At 43.3% G+C, this 16,956-nt stretch overlaps 1 protein-coding gene and 1 long non-coding RNA gene across 7 annotated transcripts in view; one reads left to right on the top strand and one right to left on the bottom strand.

Annotated features, from left to right (window-relative positions):
• Positions 1 to 2,671: 2,671 nt before the first annotated feature.
• The window catches only part of STK32B (serine/threonine kinase 32B), a 313,103-nt gene continuing 298,818 nt past the window's right edge, over positions 2,672 to 16,956 (bottom strand). For 4 of the 6 annotated variants that reach the window (XM_039540819.1, XM_039540817.1, XM_039540820.1 and 1 more), the window contains one exon: positions 2,672 to 3,862. In XM_039540819.1, the coding sequence (XP_039396753.1) occupies positions 3,724 to 3,862 (139 nt within the window). In that variant the 3' untranslated portion in view covers positions 2,672 to 3,723. Of the gene's footprint in view, positions 3,863 to 4,368; positions 4,411 to 11,934; positions 13,345 to 16,956 lie in introns of those variants that run through there. The other 2 variants (XM_039540821.1, XM_039540818.1) reach the window with 2 other exon arrangements.
• LOC120406274 lies at positions 13,837 to 15,795 on the top strand. Its single transcript, XR_005599199.1, has 3 exons — positions 13,837 to 14,346; positions 15,181 to 15,317; positions 15,484 to 15,795. It is a non-coding gene; the product is annotated as an uncharacterized LOC120406274 (long non-coding RNA).

The following is a 16,956-nucleotide window of genomic DNA, read 5'->3' as shown; positions in this document are numbered from 1 at the left end:
GTATTATCTTTGTGTTTTGGAATAATCATCCATGACTTGACTGTAGCTTGCCCCTGGCCTCTTTTCCTGGTCCCATTTCTGCTGCTAAACAAAGGTGTATTGACTTCAAGGAGCCATAAAGCATATTTACAAGTTAAATTAATTCTCTCTTTTCTTTTTAACCTTCTATTATTGTAAGGTGGAAATCAGTTAAATGGCCTAAGCCCGCTCCTATTAAAACCAGCTGATTGACTTCAAGAGGAGTTGGATTGGGTCCAAAGTGTGTATGTGATTTCCAAAGTGACTATACCAAATGCCTCCTCAGCTTTGCCTGGGGGTAGGTCTTATCTATACTGATGGAAATGAGTTTGTTACTGCTCTTATCAACCCTGTGATGTCAATACTACTACAAAAGAGGCAGCTGGGTTCCTTACTTTCTTGTGCATCATCATCAGACATTCCAGTTACAGGCCAATCAGCTACACCTGCACAAACATGGGAGGGTCATGATTTTGCACAGGTGTCATTAATGTCATTGCTGGAACTCAGCGGGGGTTCCACAGGAGTAACTGAAGGCATAATTTGATTTGCAGAAGCTTTGGTGGTGATGCTGATGTGCAGGATGGTAAGAACCTAGCTAGACTTTCAAAGTTCAATGAACGGGGGAGAGGGGCGCGGAAAGGGCTGACACTCAGATCCGGGGAAGGGTGACTACTAGCTCCATGAATTTCATGCAAAGTGAACACATTTGCCTCAGAAATGAAGCGGTACTAAGCATGGAACCCCAAATGCCAGTTTTAAGAGTTGCCTTTTAGAGCAGAACTGCACACTGGAGAACCAGGCCATGAGGGGGCTGAGTATCTTCTGCGAGTAGGGGTGCCAACTTTCTAATTGGATAACACTGAACACCCTAGCCCCACCCCTGCCAGGAGGTCCCCCCCACTACACCCCCCCCCTTGGTGGCTCGCTGCCCCCCTCCCATCACTTTCACTGGGCTGGGGTAGGGGGTGGTGTGTGGGCGGGAGGGCTCTAACTGGGGAGTGCAGACTGGGGCTCCAGATTAGAGGGTGGGGCTGAGGGATTCGGAATGTGGGAGGGGGCTGCAGATTGAGGCAGGGCATTGGAGTGTGGGAGGGGATATGGGCTCTGGGGTGCAGGAGAGGGATCAGGGTTTGGGTGGGGGCTCAGGGCTGGGGCAGGGGGTTGAGGTTACTTTGGGCGGCTCCCAGTCAGCAGCACAGTGGGACTAAGGCAGGCTCCCTGCCCTGTCCTGGCACTGCACTGCGCCCTGGAAGCGGCCAGCAGGTCTGGTTCCTAGGCTGGGGGGGCCAGGAGGCTCTTCACACTGCTCTCATCCACAGGCACCCCCCCAGCTCCCATTGGCCACAGTTCCTAGCCAACAGGAGCGTGGAGCCCTGTGGTCCTCCTGCCTAGGAGCCAGATCTGCTGGCGACTTCAGGGGTGCAGTGTGGTGCCAGGACAGGTAGGGACTAGCCTGCTTTAGCCTTGCAGCACTGCTGACCGGACTTTTTACAGCCCAGTCGGCGGTGCTGACTGGAGCAGCTGAAGTCCCTTTTCGACCAGGTGTTCCACTCGAAAACTGGACAGCTGGCAACCCTGAGGTGTCAGGACACCGAACACATGGCAACAGACTATGAGGCATCAGGCTCCCTTGCCTCCAGTTGACTATAATGGGAATTGAGGTCTTAGCACCCTGCAAGACCAAACCATATGCTCCTGCTGCTAACTAAATTCCACCTTCAGGAGAAATCCTCAGTTTATGATATGATTGATTATTGAAGAAATTTTGCTATAAAGAAATTCTGGAGTAAATCATTACTTTCCTGACATTTTATTCCATGGACACAGAATCCCTTATGTTGCCAATGCTGCACCAGACCGAACATGAGCAACGGTAATAGAAATGTAATTTCACCCAAAACAATCATAATTACAATGTGTATAGCCATTGTTCTGGATTGGTCATGCTTTTTTCAACTTCACAAGTATTTCATATACTACCTATATTTATCATAGATAGGGCTGAGCCTGCAAACATATACTTTGTGAGTGGTCTTTCACTACTCAAAGAAGTAAAGTTACTCATACAGGTACTTTCAGGACCATTTCCTGTTTGTTCATTTAAATTACAGTAGGAATATGGAAGTCGCTAGAAACTACATGAAATGGTACTAGCTGTGCTTTTTCCCAAGGGAGACAAACTTTAAGCAAGAACAAGGTCATTCTAAAAAAGTATAAGCAAAAAGGTTTATTTTGGACAATGAAAGTTGCCATCTACGGGCCCAGAAAAACTCTGCTCCTTGTCTTGATCCTGTGTTTATTCCAGGCTATGCCACAGCTAAGTAATTAACAACATCATTTTCAGATGACAGATCTAAAATCATTCTATTTCACGACACTAGACTTGTAAGCTGCAAGGATCTAAATTATGAATGTTTTATGCCAAAAATTATATATAATGTGCGACCAAATCTAAAAATAGACTCAATTATTAAAAAAAATAGGATTTGTGTAAAAAAATTACGCTATAATCAATACAATAAAAATAGAATACGTTAAATAAAATATACTTATTATCACTTCCAAAAAGTCTAATTTATTTTTTTAAAAAGTTGAAAATGAAGATTTGCTTACAGATGTTGATCTTAAAAATAATAAAACAACACAGCAGAACAATTATGCATTTATTAACAAAATGTGGATGTACCAAATTATGAAAATACTATAAATATATGAAGGTGTCCATAATTTTTTTTTTAAAAAGCGTTTTATATGAGTGTTACTCCTAAGTAAGTGGATGTATTTTTCCCTATCCAAGACAATTCTTAACCAGAACAGATCACTGGAAACAGACACATTACTTTTTCACAGTTTATAACAACATCTTTCTCTCTAAATGTTAGGGACATGAGCAAATTTCTAACAATTTTAGTTTTCAGATTTTGAGTTCTCAATTGCGCAGCCTATGATCTTTCACTTTCATAATAATACACTATCCATGTATCTGATTCTGCTGCCACTAAAATCAACAACAAACCTCTGATTGACTTTAATGAGACCAGGATCAGGTCTTCTACTATCAAGCAGAATGAATAAAGTTAAAGAACATTCATGCTACGACTCTTTCAACTCATTTCAGATACTTTCATTTAACTATTAGATATTTGGTCTATTTCACACTACGTTAATATATTTACATTGTATACATACATTATGACCTTAATGGCAAATGTTTGGCCTGTGTTTATCAGTCTCCCAAAATTCCATATTCCAATTTAAGTAGATTGTTTTAATTAACAGAGTATTTCCTTTAACATTTGATAATGTAAGATTTTAAGGACAAAGCTGGCCAAGACAGCACTGTATCTTGCAAGTAACCAGAAACTTGCCAACCTTGGAGACCACGTCCAAATGAATTCTTTCAAGTTTTGTTCCAGGATTTTGAAGATGTTACAAAAGGAGGGTCAACATAGAAACCCCTTACATTTTGCTGCTGATGGTCATTTTTCTGGTAGCACAGTCTAAAGAGAGACAGTGTCATCTGTGTAAATTGAGCTCCCAATATGCGTGCTTTGTATTTTTGTACTCAGCAATGGAATTGCACTTTTTTGTAGGAGTCAGTTTTCCGGGGGGGGGGGGGGAGGTGAAATATCAAGCTGTGCACAGAGATGAGCTTTCACGGACCCTTTCGGTGTTAAACTGTGCAACAAGATGCATGTCCAACTAGCTGCTGCAGCCTTTTGTGCACCCATGTCCCAGTAGGTTGTTGTTGCGTCCATCCTGAAGTTTTCCATGTGTTTGAAGGGATGCTCTCCTGTCCAAACTAGACGTCTGACCACTCTGTTCCTGCTGTCTTCTCAGTCTACCAGGGATTAAAATGATACATATATAAACTGTGGACAAATAATCATATAAGAATAAAAGTGCTGTGCCCATTGGCTTAGGGATATGTACATATTCCCACTGCACGTGGGGTCCAGTTTTGCCCACTACTTGCCCGTAACCTACTCTACTTTGAGTGAGTGGGAAGGGAAGGGAGGAAAAAGGAGTGTGCAAGGGGAGGAGCCGTGGTCCCCCCACTCCCCTATGCTGACCAAAATGACTAGGGAATTACTCAAAAGGAACAGGAGTACTTGTGGCACCTTAGAGACTAACAAATTTACTTGAGCATAATTACTGAGGGAATTACTGTGGTGGTATATATTCACCTGCCTTTTTTACCTTGGCCAAACCGTACTTCTCTGTGGTGTGAAGGACTTTTCACAGAGTTGGGAATTGGCAGGTCTGACTCACTGAGGGGCTGTGGGTAAGTCACTGCAGTGCTCTGCCCTCTTCCCCATGTGTAAATGGGGCGATGATCATACTTACCCAGGGGTGCATGAAGAGTGACGTGTTTATCTGTGCAATGCCCTGAATATAGAAATGATGTGTTACCATTACCCCAGTGTTTCCCAGTGCTTTAAAAACTGACCAGCGCTAACTGCAAAGCTGATGTGGTCGACTAAGGCCAGTGGCAGCTTTCTAAGACTTAGATACACTTTTTGTTCACAATTATTGCACCTACTTGTTGTTGAGCCAACACCGCTGGCCAGACATAATTGTTCCAAACGCTGGTAAATCACTGGGGGAAACAGGAGATGTTTGCTGGGAGCGGCCCTGAGTGAGCTGCTGGCAGTTGCCTATTGGGATCATTCTGGGCCTAGGGGCCATTCCACATCCAGTCTCAGCCCATGTCCACAACCCACTGCCACAGGGTGCAATTTGCATGCTGATCCTGAGAATGCAGCACAATTGTGCCACCCAGTGGATGCTGCAGCATAGTGTGTGGAGGACTTCTCGGTTTCATGTGACAATTTATTTTTCCAGGTTTTCTTTCTTTGGCAAATGATTTCACTCAGAGTGAAAAGAAAATCCTTTAAAAACAGGCTTTTATAGTTAAAAACCATTATAATTGGCAAATTATGCTGACAACACAATGAAATACAGGTGTTCAACACCTTTTGATGGCTGATGCCACATGTCTGTTGGTTGGAAGGTGGAGAGCATAAATGAGGAAAAGGTCGCTCTGTTTTCTCCCAGCCTGCAGGCCTAGCCAACAAGTCCCAATGCACCGTACTGCTCCCCGCCTTCTCCCATTTCCTGATTCCCAGGCCGGTTATCAGGAATTTTGAGGCCAGAAGCACAGAAATGAAAAAAATATAGACAGAACCAGTGAGGGAAGGAAAGAAAAGATAAAATTTAGGATGGAGCAATTCTAGAAGCGATTAATCATGGCTGCAGATATGAACTGACTGGGAAAAGGGAGCACAGAATAGATGGTTGACTGACACAGGAGCAGGGCCACCGGGGGGGGGGGGGGAAGTGGGGCAATTTGCCCCAGGCCCTGGGCCCTGCAGGGGCCCCCACGAGAGTTTTTTGGGGCCCCTGGAGCAGGGTCCTTCACTTGCTCCGGGGGCCCCGGAAAACTCTTGCGGGGCCCAGGCCCCCGGAGCTTCTTTTGCTCCCGATCTTCGCTGGGGGAGGGTGCAGCCGGGTGCAGCCAGGTCTTCGGCGGTAATTCGGCAGCGAGGGGCCCTTCCGTTCCGGGACCTGCCGCCAAAGTGCCCCGAAGACCCGCAGCAGGGCCCCCCCATCACCGAAAGACCCGGCTGCACTTCGGCAGTAATTTGGCGGCGGGGGGGTCCCCATCACGGGTCTTTGGGGCACTTCGGTGGCGGGTCCCGGAATGGAAGGACCCCTGCCGCCGAAGACCCCAGGGCCTCGGAATCCTCTGGGCGGCCCTGCACAGGAGGAAGTCAGGACAGAGCTGAACTGATTAATTTGTGGGGAGCCACAGCAGACAGTTGACATTGCTGGGAGCAAAACAAAATTGATTGGAAAAAATGTATGGGTGGGGTGGTAAAGGGTGCAGAATGGATGGATACTGTGTGTGTGTGTGTGTAGAACTGCATTGGGTAAGGACAAGCAGAGAATGGGTTAAGGGGCGACCAGAGAATGGATATTGTCCTAGCCAATTTGGCCTTAGGGAGTTCTGAGATAGTATTCCAGGGGCCAACAGACTCCAGAACATCCTCCTCCCTACAGCCATGAGTCTGCTTACTACATACATAGCTGGCCCATCAACACCGAATCAGGAGAACCCAGCTGAGAAGCCGGGTTTCTAAAACCAACGTCAAAGGAAAAAAGCCTCTCAAGAAAAGTGCAATGCAAAAAAACATCAGGTCTCAGCAAAAAGTCTGACCTCATCTACAAGCATTCAAATTGGCACAAAGCATGCCGGGGGGTCGGCGGTGGGGGGATGTTAAGAGGAGATCAAAGGAGGGGCCCCATTCTGAGGGTGGTACAAAGAGCACCTCTGCCCTAGCGTGCCCCCCCTCTGGTGCACAGTTGTTTGTTTTGTTTCCAGAGGGAAAGTGGCACTCTTCTCTTTGAGTCGGTACTGAACCAATGCTCCAGCATGGGGCACAGTGCTGCTGGAGCTGCATTGGTCGGATGAGACACAAAACTGAAACCCAGGCCTTTAAATATCATATGGCATTTTTTATTAAAAAAAAAAAAAGAGAGAGAGAGAGAGAGAGAGAGAGGGTGTTAACCCTATTAGACTGACCACTTTCCTATGCAGCTCGTTGTAAGCCGCTGAAATAAGTTCCTCCTGCAATTTCACCTGGGGACATATTGTTCAGAACATGCCTAGTACTTCTGTTTGCTGTTAAAGAGCTGCTGCATTCCACGCTTGACATGGGCAAAGCAATCCCTCTCCATCCTATACCTATCCTAGAGGGCCAGCGTGTCACTTAATGAGATCAGGCTGGAAAGATGGGTTATATATATACACAATGTGGTGGTGGTGGAGGATACTTTTTCCCAGTGTCCAGCTTAGTTACGTATAACTGAAGACTGAATTTGATTGGTCTTTATAGTCAACTTAATGGATAGATTTGTTGACTGCTATGCATAATGTGTGGGTAATCTTTATTATTACTATTTTATTCATTTACTTATTTAGATTTTTTACAATATATTAAAAAAGAATCCTATCCAAGGCTCCAAGCACTCTAATATTTACTGGGCAGTATGGCCTAGTGGCTAGAGCCCAGGGCAGGGAGTTAGGAGGCCCAGTTTCTATTTCTGCTCTGGCCTGCTGGACAACCTTGGGCAAGTCACTTCCCTGCTCTGTGCCTCCATTTCCCCAGTTGTATAATGGCAATAATGATACTGATGAGAGCTGGGCCAGGAAACAGAATTCACATCCCATGAAAAGGGTTGAGGTTTTTCTTGGGGGCAAAAATCACCATAAATCATCATAAATTGAGCCAAAAGATCACTCTTCAAATTTTCATGCAGGAGGTCAGGCTAGAGGATTATAATGATCTTTTTCTGGTTTTAGCATCTTATGTGTACTGCTGTCCATTCTGATAGTATATGAAGGCCAGATTTTTAAACATGCTTAAAGATGCAGACAGGCAAAAATAGGATTTTCAGACACACATAGGTGCTTATCTCCTATTAATTTCAATAGGAATTAGGCCAGTGGTTCTCAAACTTTTGTACTGGTGACTCCTTTCACATAGCAAGCCTCTGAGTGCGACCCCCCCGCCCATATAACTTAAAAACACTTTTTATATATTTAACACCATTATAAATGTTGAAGTCAAAGCAGGGTGTGGGTTGGAGGCTGACAGCTCACGACCCCCAGTTTGAGAACCCTTGAATTAGGCACTTTTGAAAATCTTAATACCCATTGAAACCTATGTGCTTCTGAGAGCTTTCCTCATAAAATCAGTAGCAACAGTGAAATCCCTAGCAGACTTCATGGAGACTGTCACCTCTCCCTTTTTCACGTCAAAACTCTGATTGGGGCTGGTATTTATTTCTTTTGATTGTTAGGGACGTAGGATTAACAGAATGTTCATACTGTGAGCATCACTTATGGTGGAAAGACTTCCTCCAAGAGGAAGGATTCACAATGTTTCCTAAAGATAGACTCTGGATTCAGGGTTTTCAGACTTTTGAGAGTCTTTGAATAGACTTGATCAATTAACTGAGGGGCTGTGATTCTTCTTGATCTTCATGCTGTCTGTGTTGGCAGTAAAGGATAAAAAACTACTTTTCAATTTCCTTCCCTGCAACTGCACACTCACATCTCAGAGGTTGGCATAGTCTTGCCCTCTGTTGAATCCTTGATATTCATAGTTTTTGGAGGCCAAAAGCATTGTGATCGTCTAGGCTGACCTCCTATATAGCACAGGCCATAGAAGTTCTCCAAATTAATTCCTAAAGCATCATTTTTTTAGAAAAGCATCCAATCCTGATTTTAAAATTGTCAGTGATGGAGCATTTCCCACAACTCTTGGTAAACTGTTCCAGTGCTTAATTATTCTCACTATTAAAAATGTACGCCTTATTTCCAGTCTGAATTTGTCTAGCTTCAAATTTCCAGCTACTGGATAAAGTTATACATTCCTCTGCTAGATTGAAGAGCCCATTATTAAATATTTGTTCCCCATGTGGACACTTACAGACTGTAATGAAATCATCCCTTAACTTTCTCTCTGTTAAATTAAATAGATTGAGCACTTTGAGTATTTCACTAGAAGGCAAGTTTTCTAATCCTTTAATCATTCTCACGGCTCTTCTCTGAACCCTCTCCAGTTTATTGACATCCTCCTGATTGTGGACATAGTATGCCAGCAGCAGCCACACAATATAGAAATAGAATAACCTCTCTACTCCTACTCAAGATCCGCTTGTTTATGCATCCAAGGATCACATTAGCTCTTTTGGCCACAGCAGTGAGCTGGGAGCTCATACTCAGCGGATATCTTTCAGAGTTACTACTTCCCGGGATAGAGTCCCCTATCCTGTAGAAATGGCCTACATTCTTTGTTCCTAGATATGTACATTTACCCATATTAAAACATAGTTGATATTTTTTGCTTGCACTCTGTTTACCAAATTATCCAGATTGCTCCGAATCAGTGATATATAATCAGTATGATATAACCTTTTCCAGAGGGTTTGGCTGGAGAGTCTTGCCCGCATGCTCGGGGTTCAGCTGACCGCCATATTTGGGGTCGGGAAGGAATTTTCCTCCAGGGAAGATTGGCTATGGCCCTGGAGGTTTTTCGCCTTCCTCCGAAGCATGGGGCAGGGTTCACTTGCTAAGGAGTGGGTGGATCGGCTTATGTGGCCTGCATCTTGCAGGAGGTCAGACTAGATGATCATAATGGTCCCTTCTGATCTTGAATTCTATGATTCTATGAATCTAAAGGAACAGTTTCTACAAGGCTTATGATGTACACTTCAGTGGGGAATCGCATGTGAAAGACATTTTGTGATTTTACAGGCTTAAATATTTGGAATTTGCTGACACTGAAGTAATAGGAACAAATTCAGCAACCCAGTTGGCAAAGTGCAGATCTAAAGTGCAGCTGCCTGCACCAACTAAACCTGCTGCACCAATAGGGGTTCTCATCCTTTTGCAGGTCAGCTTATGGCCCAATGACCCCCTTCCCACCCCCACCGTAAGGCTCTGCCCGCGGTACAGATTTCATTTCCAGCAGGACCATCCTTGAGTTTTTATGCAAGTTTAAGCTGGGGGTGAATTTAGCTTTTTATGTGCTACCGCAATCCTTTGTTTACTTCCGCTGGAAGCTCATACAGACCCACCAGGGTACCCACACTATAATATTAGGGCAATTTTTGAAAAGTAATAGTCAGGACCTACAGTATGTGCATGTACTATGAAAATAATGGGCTACATGCACCACTTCAAAACCTTCCCCCATTATTTTTTGTGCCATCATTTTACCATCAATTGTAGACAATGGTTGTCTGCAACAGAAGAAAATATCAATAAGTGAATATGGTTTCTTGGACAATACGCAGGTTGACTTGATGTCTGGCTGCCACTGTGGAGCATAAGAATTAAGCTTGATACAAAAACACTTGATAAATTCTCTGTCTGCCTTTTCCTAGCAGTTTTCTCCCCCTTAGGAAGTGGCTTTTGCTGTTCTGAGTGTTTGTGAAACTGAACAATCTGGGAGTATTTTGCAGGTCATAACTGAATTTTATTGTTGGCCTTACACCTGCATCACTGCACTTAGTTCTCATCTGCCTGCTTTTATAGCTTGCTGCAGTTTGAGGAATAAGAGACAGAAACAGAGAGAAATATGCAAACTCTGCTGCTGAAGTTGCTCTCAATTTGCCTCACTAAGTCAAAATTTGGGGGAGTTATCTCCCATGTTGAAAACAAACTGACCAACCCGATGATAGGTGGGTAAAAATCCTTGTCATTTATTGGGTTTTAGTATTATTTAGATCTTATAGCAAAACAAAAGATGATCCTCTTATTAGATAAACACACTTGCTAATGTTGCATTTCCATACACAAAGAGGAAAATATTTACTCTCACTTGGAGGGAGTTTAATTTAGATTAAGGAAAAATGACAACAAGAATGAACAACAGTAAAGTCTTTATAAGAGAACACAGTGTCTCCTCTGTAACAGATACAGTATAGCAACTCTATGAGCAAAATGGCTGCTATCCCTGTGTCAGATTCATAGAAATTTAAAGGCACAGACAACAAAGGCATTCCAGTGTTATAGCTAAATATATCAGAACTGACGTAATAATAATTTTACATTAAATGGAGTTAGTGTGATGCTGGCACATCACATCACTTCTCTTGTGTATTAGTATAGATCAAAGTAATTGTTAAATGGTTCAGAGTGTATTTGGTGTTTAAACATCATGAAAACTAATGGGATGTTACATGGATTGTTTTCACTTCTCTGTATCCTGTTATAATGTAATAGTAAACATTTACATTGTAAATACCCCTGGAACTAAATAACCCATCAGACAAGAAAGAGGCCTTGTGAAATGCAAATGAAGAACTTTAACAGAAAAGTGCCATTGTGTGTCATGATAAAGGATGTGAGTCTGTTACGGAGATCTGGAAGTGATGGATTCTATGACTTTCTGGGACCTCCATGACTTCTATGCAGGCGGCTGCTGGGGTGGACCATGGGACCAGCTGGTGGGGCAGCTGGCCCCCAGGCCACCTGAGCAGCAGCTGGTGCCACTGGCCCTGGAGGCTGCCTGAGCAGCGGTGGTCTTGGATCAGCAGCGGTCCCCAGGGGCTTTGGAGCAGTGGGTGGCAGTCAGCCCTGCCACTGAAGCAGGGGCCAGCTGTTGGTCCCCAAAGCAGCAGTGTCTCAAGGCCACCCAGAACGGGAGCACCCTGGGGCCCCAGGAGCTGCTGAGTTTTAGTCAGGGGGTATCTATAGTAAAAGTCGTGGAATTTTTATTTATTGCCCATGACCTGTCCATGACTTTTACTAAAAATCCCAATGACTAAATCTGAGCGTTAGTGAAGATCGGAGGTCAAAGACTCAAAATGAATTCCTCACTCATCATTATCAAAGGAAAAGCCCACCCGGTAGTGACACTGTCAGTTTGTTTTCTCTGAGAAGCAGCTATAAGCATGGATTAAAGGAAAGGTCCTTCATCTCTGGACTGTTTGGATTCTAATAGGGCAGATTAACTCAATGAGAAGATGGTGATCCCCAGAGTTATTCTGGGTAGCCCCGAGAGACTTTTGGGAAACTGGCAGGCTATCACATCACTGCTGCCATTTGGAATTATAGACTGACTCACCTGTACATATATTTTACCTGCTTTAACCTCTCAATAACTCATTTCCTTTTCTTAGCTAATACATCTTTAGTTAGTTTACCATAGAACTGGCTGCCAGCATTGTGTTTAAGTTTTCATGTGCCAGTAATATATTTTAACATTTTTAGAAAGTCTCTTTCTATAAGTCTATAATATGTAACTAAACTATTGTTGTAAATAAAGTAAAGAAGGTTTTTTAAATGTTTAAGAAGCTTCATTTAAAATTAAACTAAAATGCAGAGCAGTGGCCAGGACCCGGGCAGTGTGAGTGCCACTGAAAATCAGCTCGCGTGCCGCCTTTGGCACACGTGCCATAGGTTGCCTACCCCTGTTCTAAGCTCTTTGGAGCAGAAACTGTATCCTCCTATGTGTGTGAACAGCAACTAGTACAACAGAGCCCTAACCCTAATAAGGTCCTCTGGGCACTACTGTAATAAAAACAAGAATCATACTATACCACAATCCCTACATCACTTCCCAACATTGTGTTTGCTTACTAACGCGTGTGTTTTGGTAGCTCACTAGCTTACCAGGTAATCAAATAAATCCATTTAATTTAATTCAATACAATTGATAGATCTGTTTTATTTATAGCTTAACATTACAGATAAAATACTGATGGAAATGGCCCTGCATACTTAAATACCGTCTTGCACTGCTGGCACACCTATGACATTTACTCCTACACATTCTTAAAATCATCAGGGAAACATGCATACACCATAGATAACTGATTCAGGTTGATGGTTCCTGTTGAGTAATTATGTTCAGTCAATGTCTGCGAATATAATTTGCCATCAACTGACACTTTACAATCAAGTATAATGGGTTCAGGTGCACATAAAGACGGACTAACACGTGAAATACTGGTATGTGGAATTCAAGAGATAAATTAGACTAGATGCTGTGATACTGTGACCTACAGTGCCTTGAGATCTCAGGCTTACCATGGGAATAGACAAAGCAAAATAAGACTCAAGAGAAGGAGAAAATAAATGAAAACAGCAGTGATGTTCCACCATTTAAAAAAATGAAACGTCAATGCCCAATTAGCATTAAGGTTCAACCCAGACTAGGAAAATAGGTCATGCTTAAAAATAGGATCTCAGATGACCATGATCAGATAAGCTAGTCTACACTATTGTTTAAAAATGTATTATTTAAAACATGATTTATTTTTTCTAGTCTAGGGATGGCCTTTGTAACGAGTATACAAGCAAAGTGGAGGCTGCTCCTAAAATCTCCCGTAGGGTAATAAGTTTCTGTGGAGCTTAAATGGGGCAATCATCTCTTTAGCCTATCAAGCCATGCTCTTTGTTCCTGTTCATAAATTGCTCCAGGCTCTCGCTTACGTATGTGTATTATTCGCAGAAGCTGTCAGCCTGCCAAAAGGTATTCCAAGCAAAGACATTTTCCAGCCTGCTTTGAATGGTAGAGTGAGGTTGGGAGCAAGAGCTTTCTCCTTTTGAAAGGCAGTCAGCAGACTACCCACAGCAGGTGCTTTGACCTGCCCACCACCAGGACCACACCCAAAGGAAATTATGGGGGGAGTAGGACACTGCTTTGCCTGCAACCACATGTAGAGCTGTTTGCAATAATTATCCTCCCAGCTATGCAGGGATGCTCCATCTTCACCTTGATCCTGGAGCTCTGAGCTTGGGGCCTTAAAAAGAAAAAGTTACAAAAGACAGGCTCATTAACAAGCTGTACCATGTTTTCCCCAGACTTCTCCCTCACCTCAGTGACCTTGTAATTTGTCACTGGCCAAAGAACTTACAAAGGGATAATTATGAGTCACCAGGCCCTTTGTGATGCTGGATGGATACAATGACATGACTTCTTGAAGTTGCACTGATGATGTATGCAATGCTGCAGCTCACTGTCAACATGTAGTGATGTAAAGCCATGAGACAGTATGACACAACCCCACACCAGCAATCCATCATTACTCCGCGACTCTTCTACCCTCCCGCCACTTCCTGGCTCCTGAAAGGAAGGGCATGGTATTGTTTTCTGGTGGCTTTCAATGTGGTTTGGGAGCAGGAGAAAAACTCAGCTGTGTTTGCTTATTAGTACCAAATTGCTTAATGTTGTGTATCTGTGCTGCCTCAGGTGTGCCAGATGGGCGCTGTAATCAAAACTGTGGACCCACGAGAGCCACAAAGTGGGTATCACAAGAATAGAGAGGTTCAGAATTATGGTATGTGAAAGTCTAAACTGACGACACATGATCATAAACAAGAGACAAAACAGCTGCTCCAACTCTTAAACAGTAACCAGCCTCCACCAATGAGAAATGTCCAATAAACAGAGGACACCTGGGCTCCTCACTACCTGTAGGAAGCAGAACACGCCCTGTCTCCCTTTCTTTCCCCCCACTTGGAACCAACTCAGCAGCTGTACTTCCTGTATCTAGAATTTTTGAAGGTCTGCTCCAGGAAAGAGGAAGGACAGATGGATTAGTGTACAGTGGACATGGCTGAGAGTCATGTGATCTGGGTTCAACTCTTGTCTCTGCCACACACTTCCTGTGTGATCTTGAGCAGGTCACGTAATCTGCCATCTGTAAAATAGGGCTAATACTAGCCTCTCTCATGGAGGTGATGAGAGGATAAAATCCATTAATGACTGTGATCTACTCAGATCCTGTGGAGATGAAGGCCATGTAAGTATCTAGATACAGAGAAGTTGTTAGAACAATTGTCCATTGAAATCTTCTATTTATCTACCCACCAAGCCAAGCACAGACAGCAGCCATGCATGCTTATATATATATAAATAAAAAATATAATTGGAGATATACCAATCTCCTAGAACTGGAAGGGACCTTGAAAGGTCATCCAGTCCAGCCCCCTGCCTTTACTAGCAGGGCCAATTTTTGCCCCAGATCCCTAGGTGGCCCCCTCAAGGATTGAACTCACAATGCTGAGTTTAGCAGGCCAATGCTCAAACCACTGAGCTATCCCTCCGTCCCTCCCCCATGTGGAGCATGCTTCCACATTGCTCTATCAATATGCCTCAGCTCTGGCTTGGAGGAATCCCCTGTAGTTCAGTTTCTGTAGCCCATATCAACTCTGCTGAGATGCTAATAAGGACACAAGTAAGCATGGTTGTTCATGATGGTTTGAGACACGTGTCCACTAGGAAATGGAGATTATTAACTCTTTCCCCAGAGGCTGAGTAGTCAAGAGATTACCCCAGTTCGGTATATCTAGCTACATTATTTTTATAGGGCCCCCAGTACCCTACCATCAGAGTTCCTCTCCACATTATAAAGCAGACACATAAAATATATATTTCTCACTCTCTTCCCTCCAGTCATCAGGGACTATGTTTTTGGTTACTTTGCACGGGGTTTGCTTTTGTTCTTTTCATGGGTTCAGTTTTTTATAAGTGGGGGTTATTATGGGAAATGTAGGTGAAAGGAGTGGGCTTGAATTTTGGTCTCCAGTTACTGAGGCTCATGGCCCTTCTTATGTCTTCTGGGATTGTGTTCCAGACTCATAGGTGAGGTGCTGAGAAAGCTTCATCTCCTGCGTACACAAGTTTCATGCTTGAAGTTGACCGTTCTGTTTTTCCAGTGGAAGGTAGCCATCACAGGAGGTTGTGATCATGTGGTATGCAGCAGCTCCCCAGGTAACTTTGTTCAGGCCCATGGAGGGTCTGAAGATGATGATCCAATTCTTCAGCTAAACTAAATGTTCCAGGGGGAGCCAGTAAGACAGCATGACAGTGGGGTGATAGGCTTTCAGTGGCCTGTGTCACTGAGTTGATTGGCTCCTTTGTTCTTAACCAATTGCAGATTTTAAGGTAGGCAGTTCCATACTTTGGTGTACAGAACTGAGCCAAACATGCCTCATTATGACTAAGTCTGAATCTGACAGGAGATGGCAAAGTCTTATGCTGCAGACAAGAAAGAGCCCTTTTTTCATGGTCATGGCTAACTGGGGAGGTGCCCACATGCCATGGTGATGGGTGCTGTATAAGAAGCTAAATAGAAGAGAAAGCAGTGAGGAGTATTGAGTTTGATGAATGGAACCAAGCTTGAATTGGAACTTTATATCCAAATCCAACTCTGTGAGTGGGTGAATTTCAACTCCATGGCCAAGCCATTTTATCCGAAGAATGAATAGAGGGAACCATTGAATTCTTAAGCAGCAAAGATCCTGTTTTCACACCAATGTTCCCATTAATTTAAATAAAAGGGAGAAGAGGAATCCAGAAAAATCTCTGCTATGAAAATAGAATGGTCTTTCCAAAGAAAAAGGTTTTCAAGATTTTCCATCAGCAGCTAACCCTTTGTGGCCTAGTGCTACCATTCTGATTGAATGTAAATCATATATATTTTAAAACAGGTCTGTTAATAAATGTGTAGACTGATGAAGGGGATAAGGACACCCTGCAGGAATTTCCTAGGTTTTAACTAACATTTATAATTGGAAATGACATTAAGGATAGGGAATTTAGTTTTTTTTAAATGCTAATGAAAATTTACATTACTCAGTTTTATTAACTATAGTGCCATGACCACACAGCTGTAACATGCAGGAATCAGATTTGACCGTCAGATGACTAAATGGCTCCCAATGATTTCAATATGACTTGCTTCATATATAATTGATAGGGAAATTTTGCCATAAATTTGCATTCCTTTTCCTATGTGTACAGATCTCTCAGCTTGTTCCACTTCCAAGCTACTAGTCCAATATCCAGCTGTGGCATTTATTCCTCTCTTCAGACACTAGAGTTGGGTGTGTTCAGTGCAGTCACTACATGAGGCTAACAACACCCTTAAATTTGTGTAGTAAGGGGCTAGTCTGCAATTTTCTTCTTTTCCTCCTGTCATTCTCTATAATTCTCTACGCTCTTGTACTTGGACACTGTTGGCCTGATCCTGCAAGGTGCTGAATGCCTCCTGGGAAGAGCTAAGGGCCCTCACCTCCCAGAGAAAACAACATGAATGGAGGAGTCTCTGCACTTTTCATAGATTTTTAGATCATTTTGATCATTGATCATCTAGTCTGATCTCCTGCATAACACAGGCCTAAGACTCACCCAATAATTTCTGCATCTGGATCTGATCTTTGTAGGATCATATTTACTTTACTTGTCCTCTGTAATCCCAGTCATTTTCTCCATTCCGATTTAAACACAGGTTTCTTGAGCACACTCATGAGATTTTATTTTGATTAGAGTTGAATCATTTAGCATGTGCATAGCTGTCTAGCCAAGCGATAGCATCTTCAATGGCATGATGTGGTTCTTCTAGGCCACC

This window comes from Mauremys reevesii, linkage group 5 (genome assembly GCF_016161935.1).
Source record: "Mauremys reevesii isolate NIE-2019 linkage group 5, ASM1616193v1, whole genome shotgun sequence".
NCBI classification, from domain to species: Eukaryota; Metazoa; Chordata; order Testudines; family Geoemydidae; genus Mauremys; species Mauremys reevesii.
The sequence above is the reverse complement of the archived record's forward strand: the minus strand, read 5'-3'. Positions and strand labels throughout refer to the sequence as shown.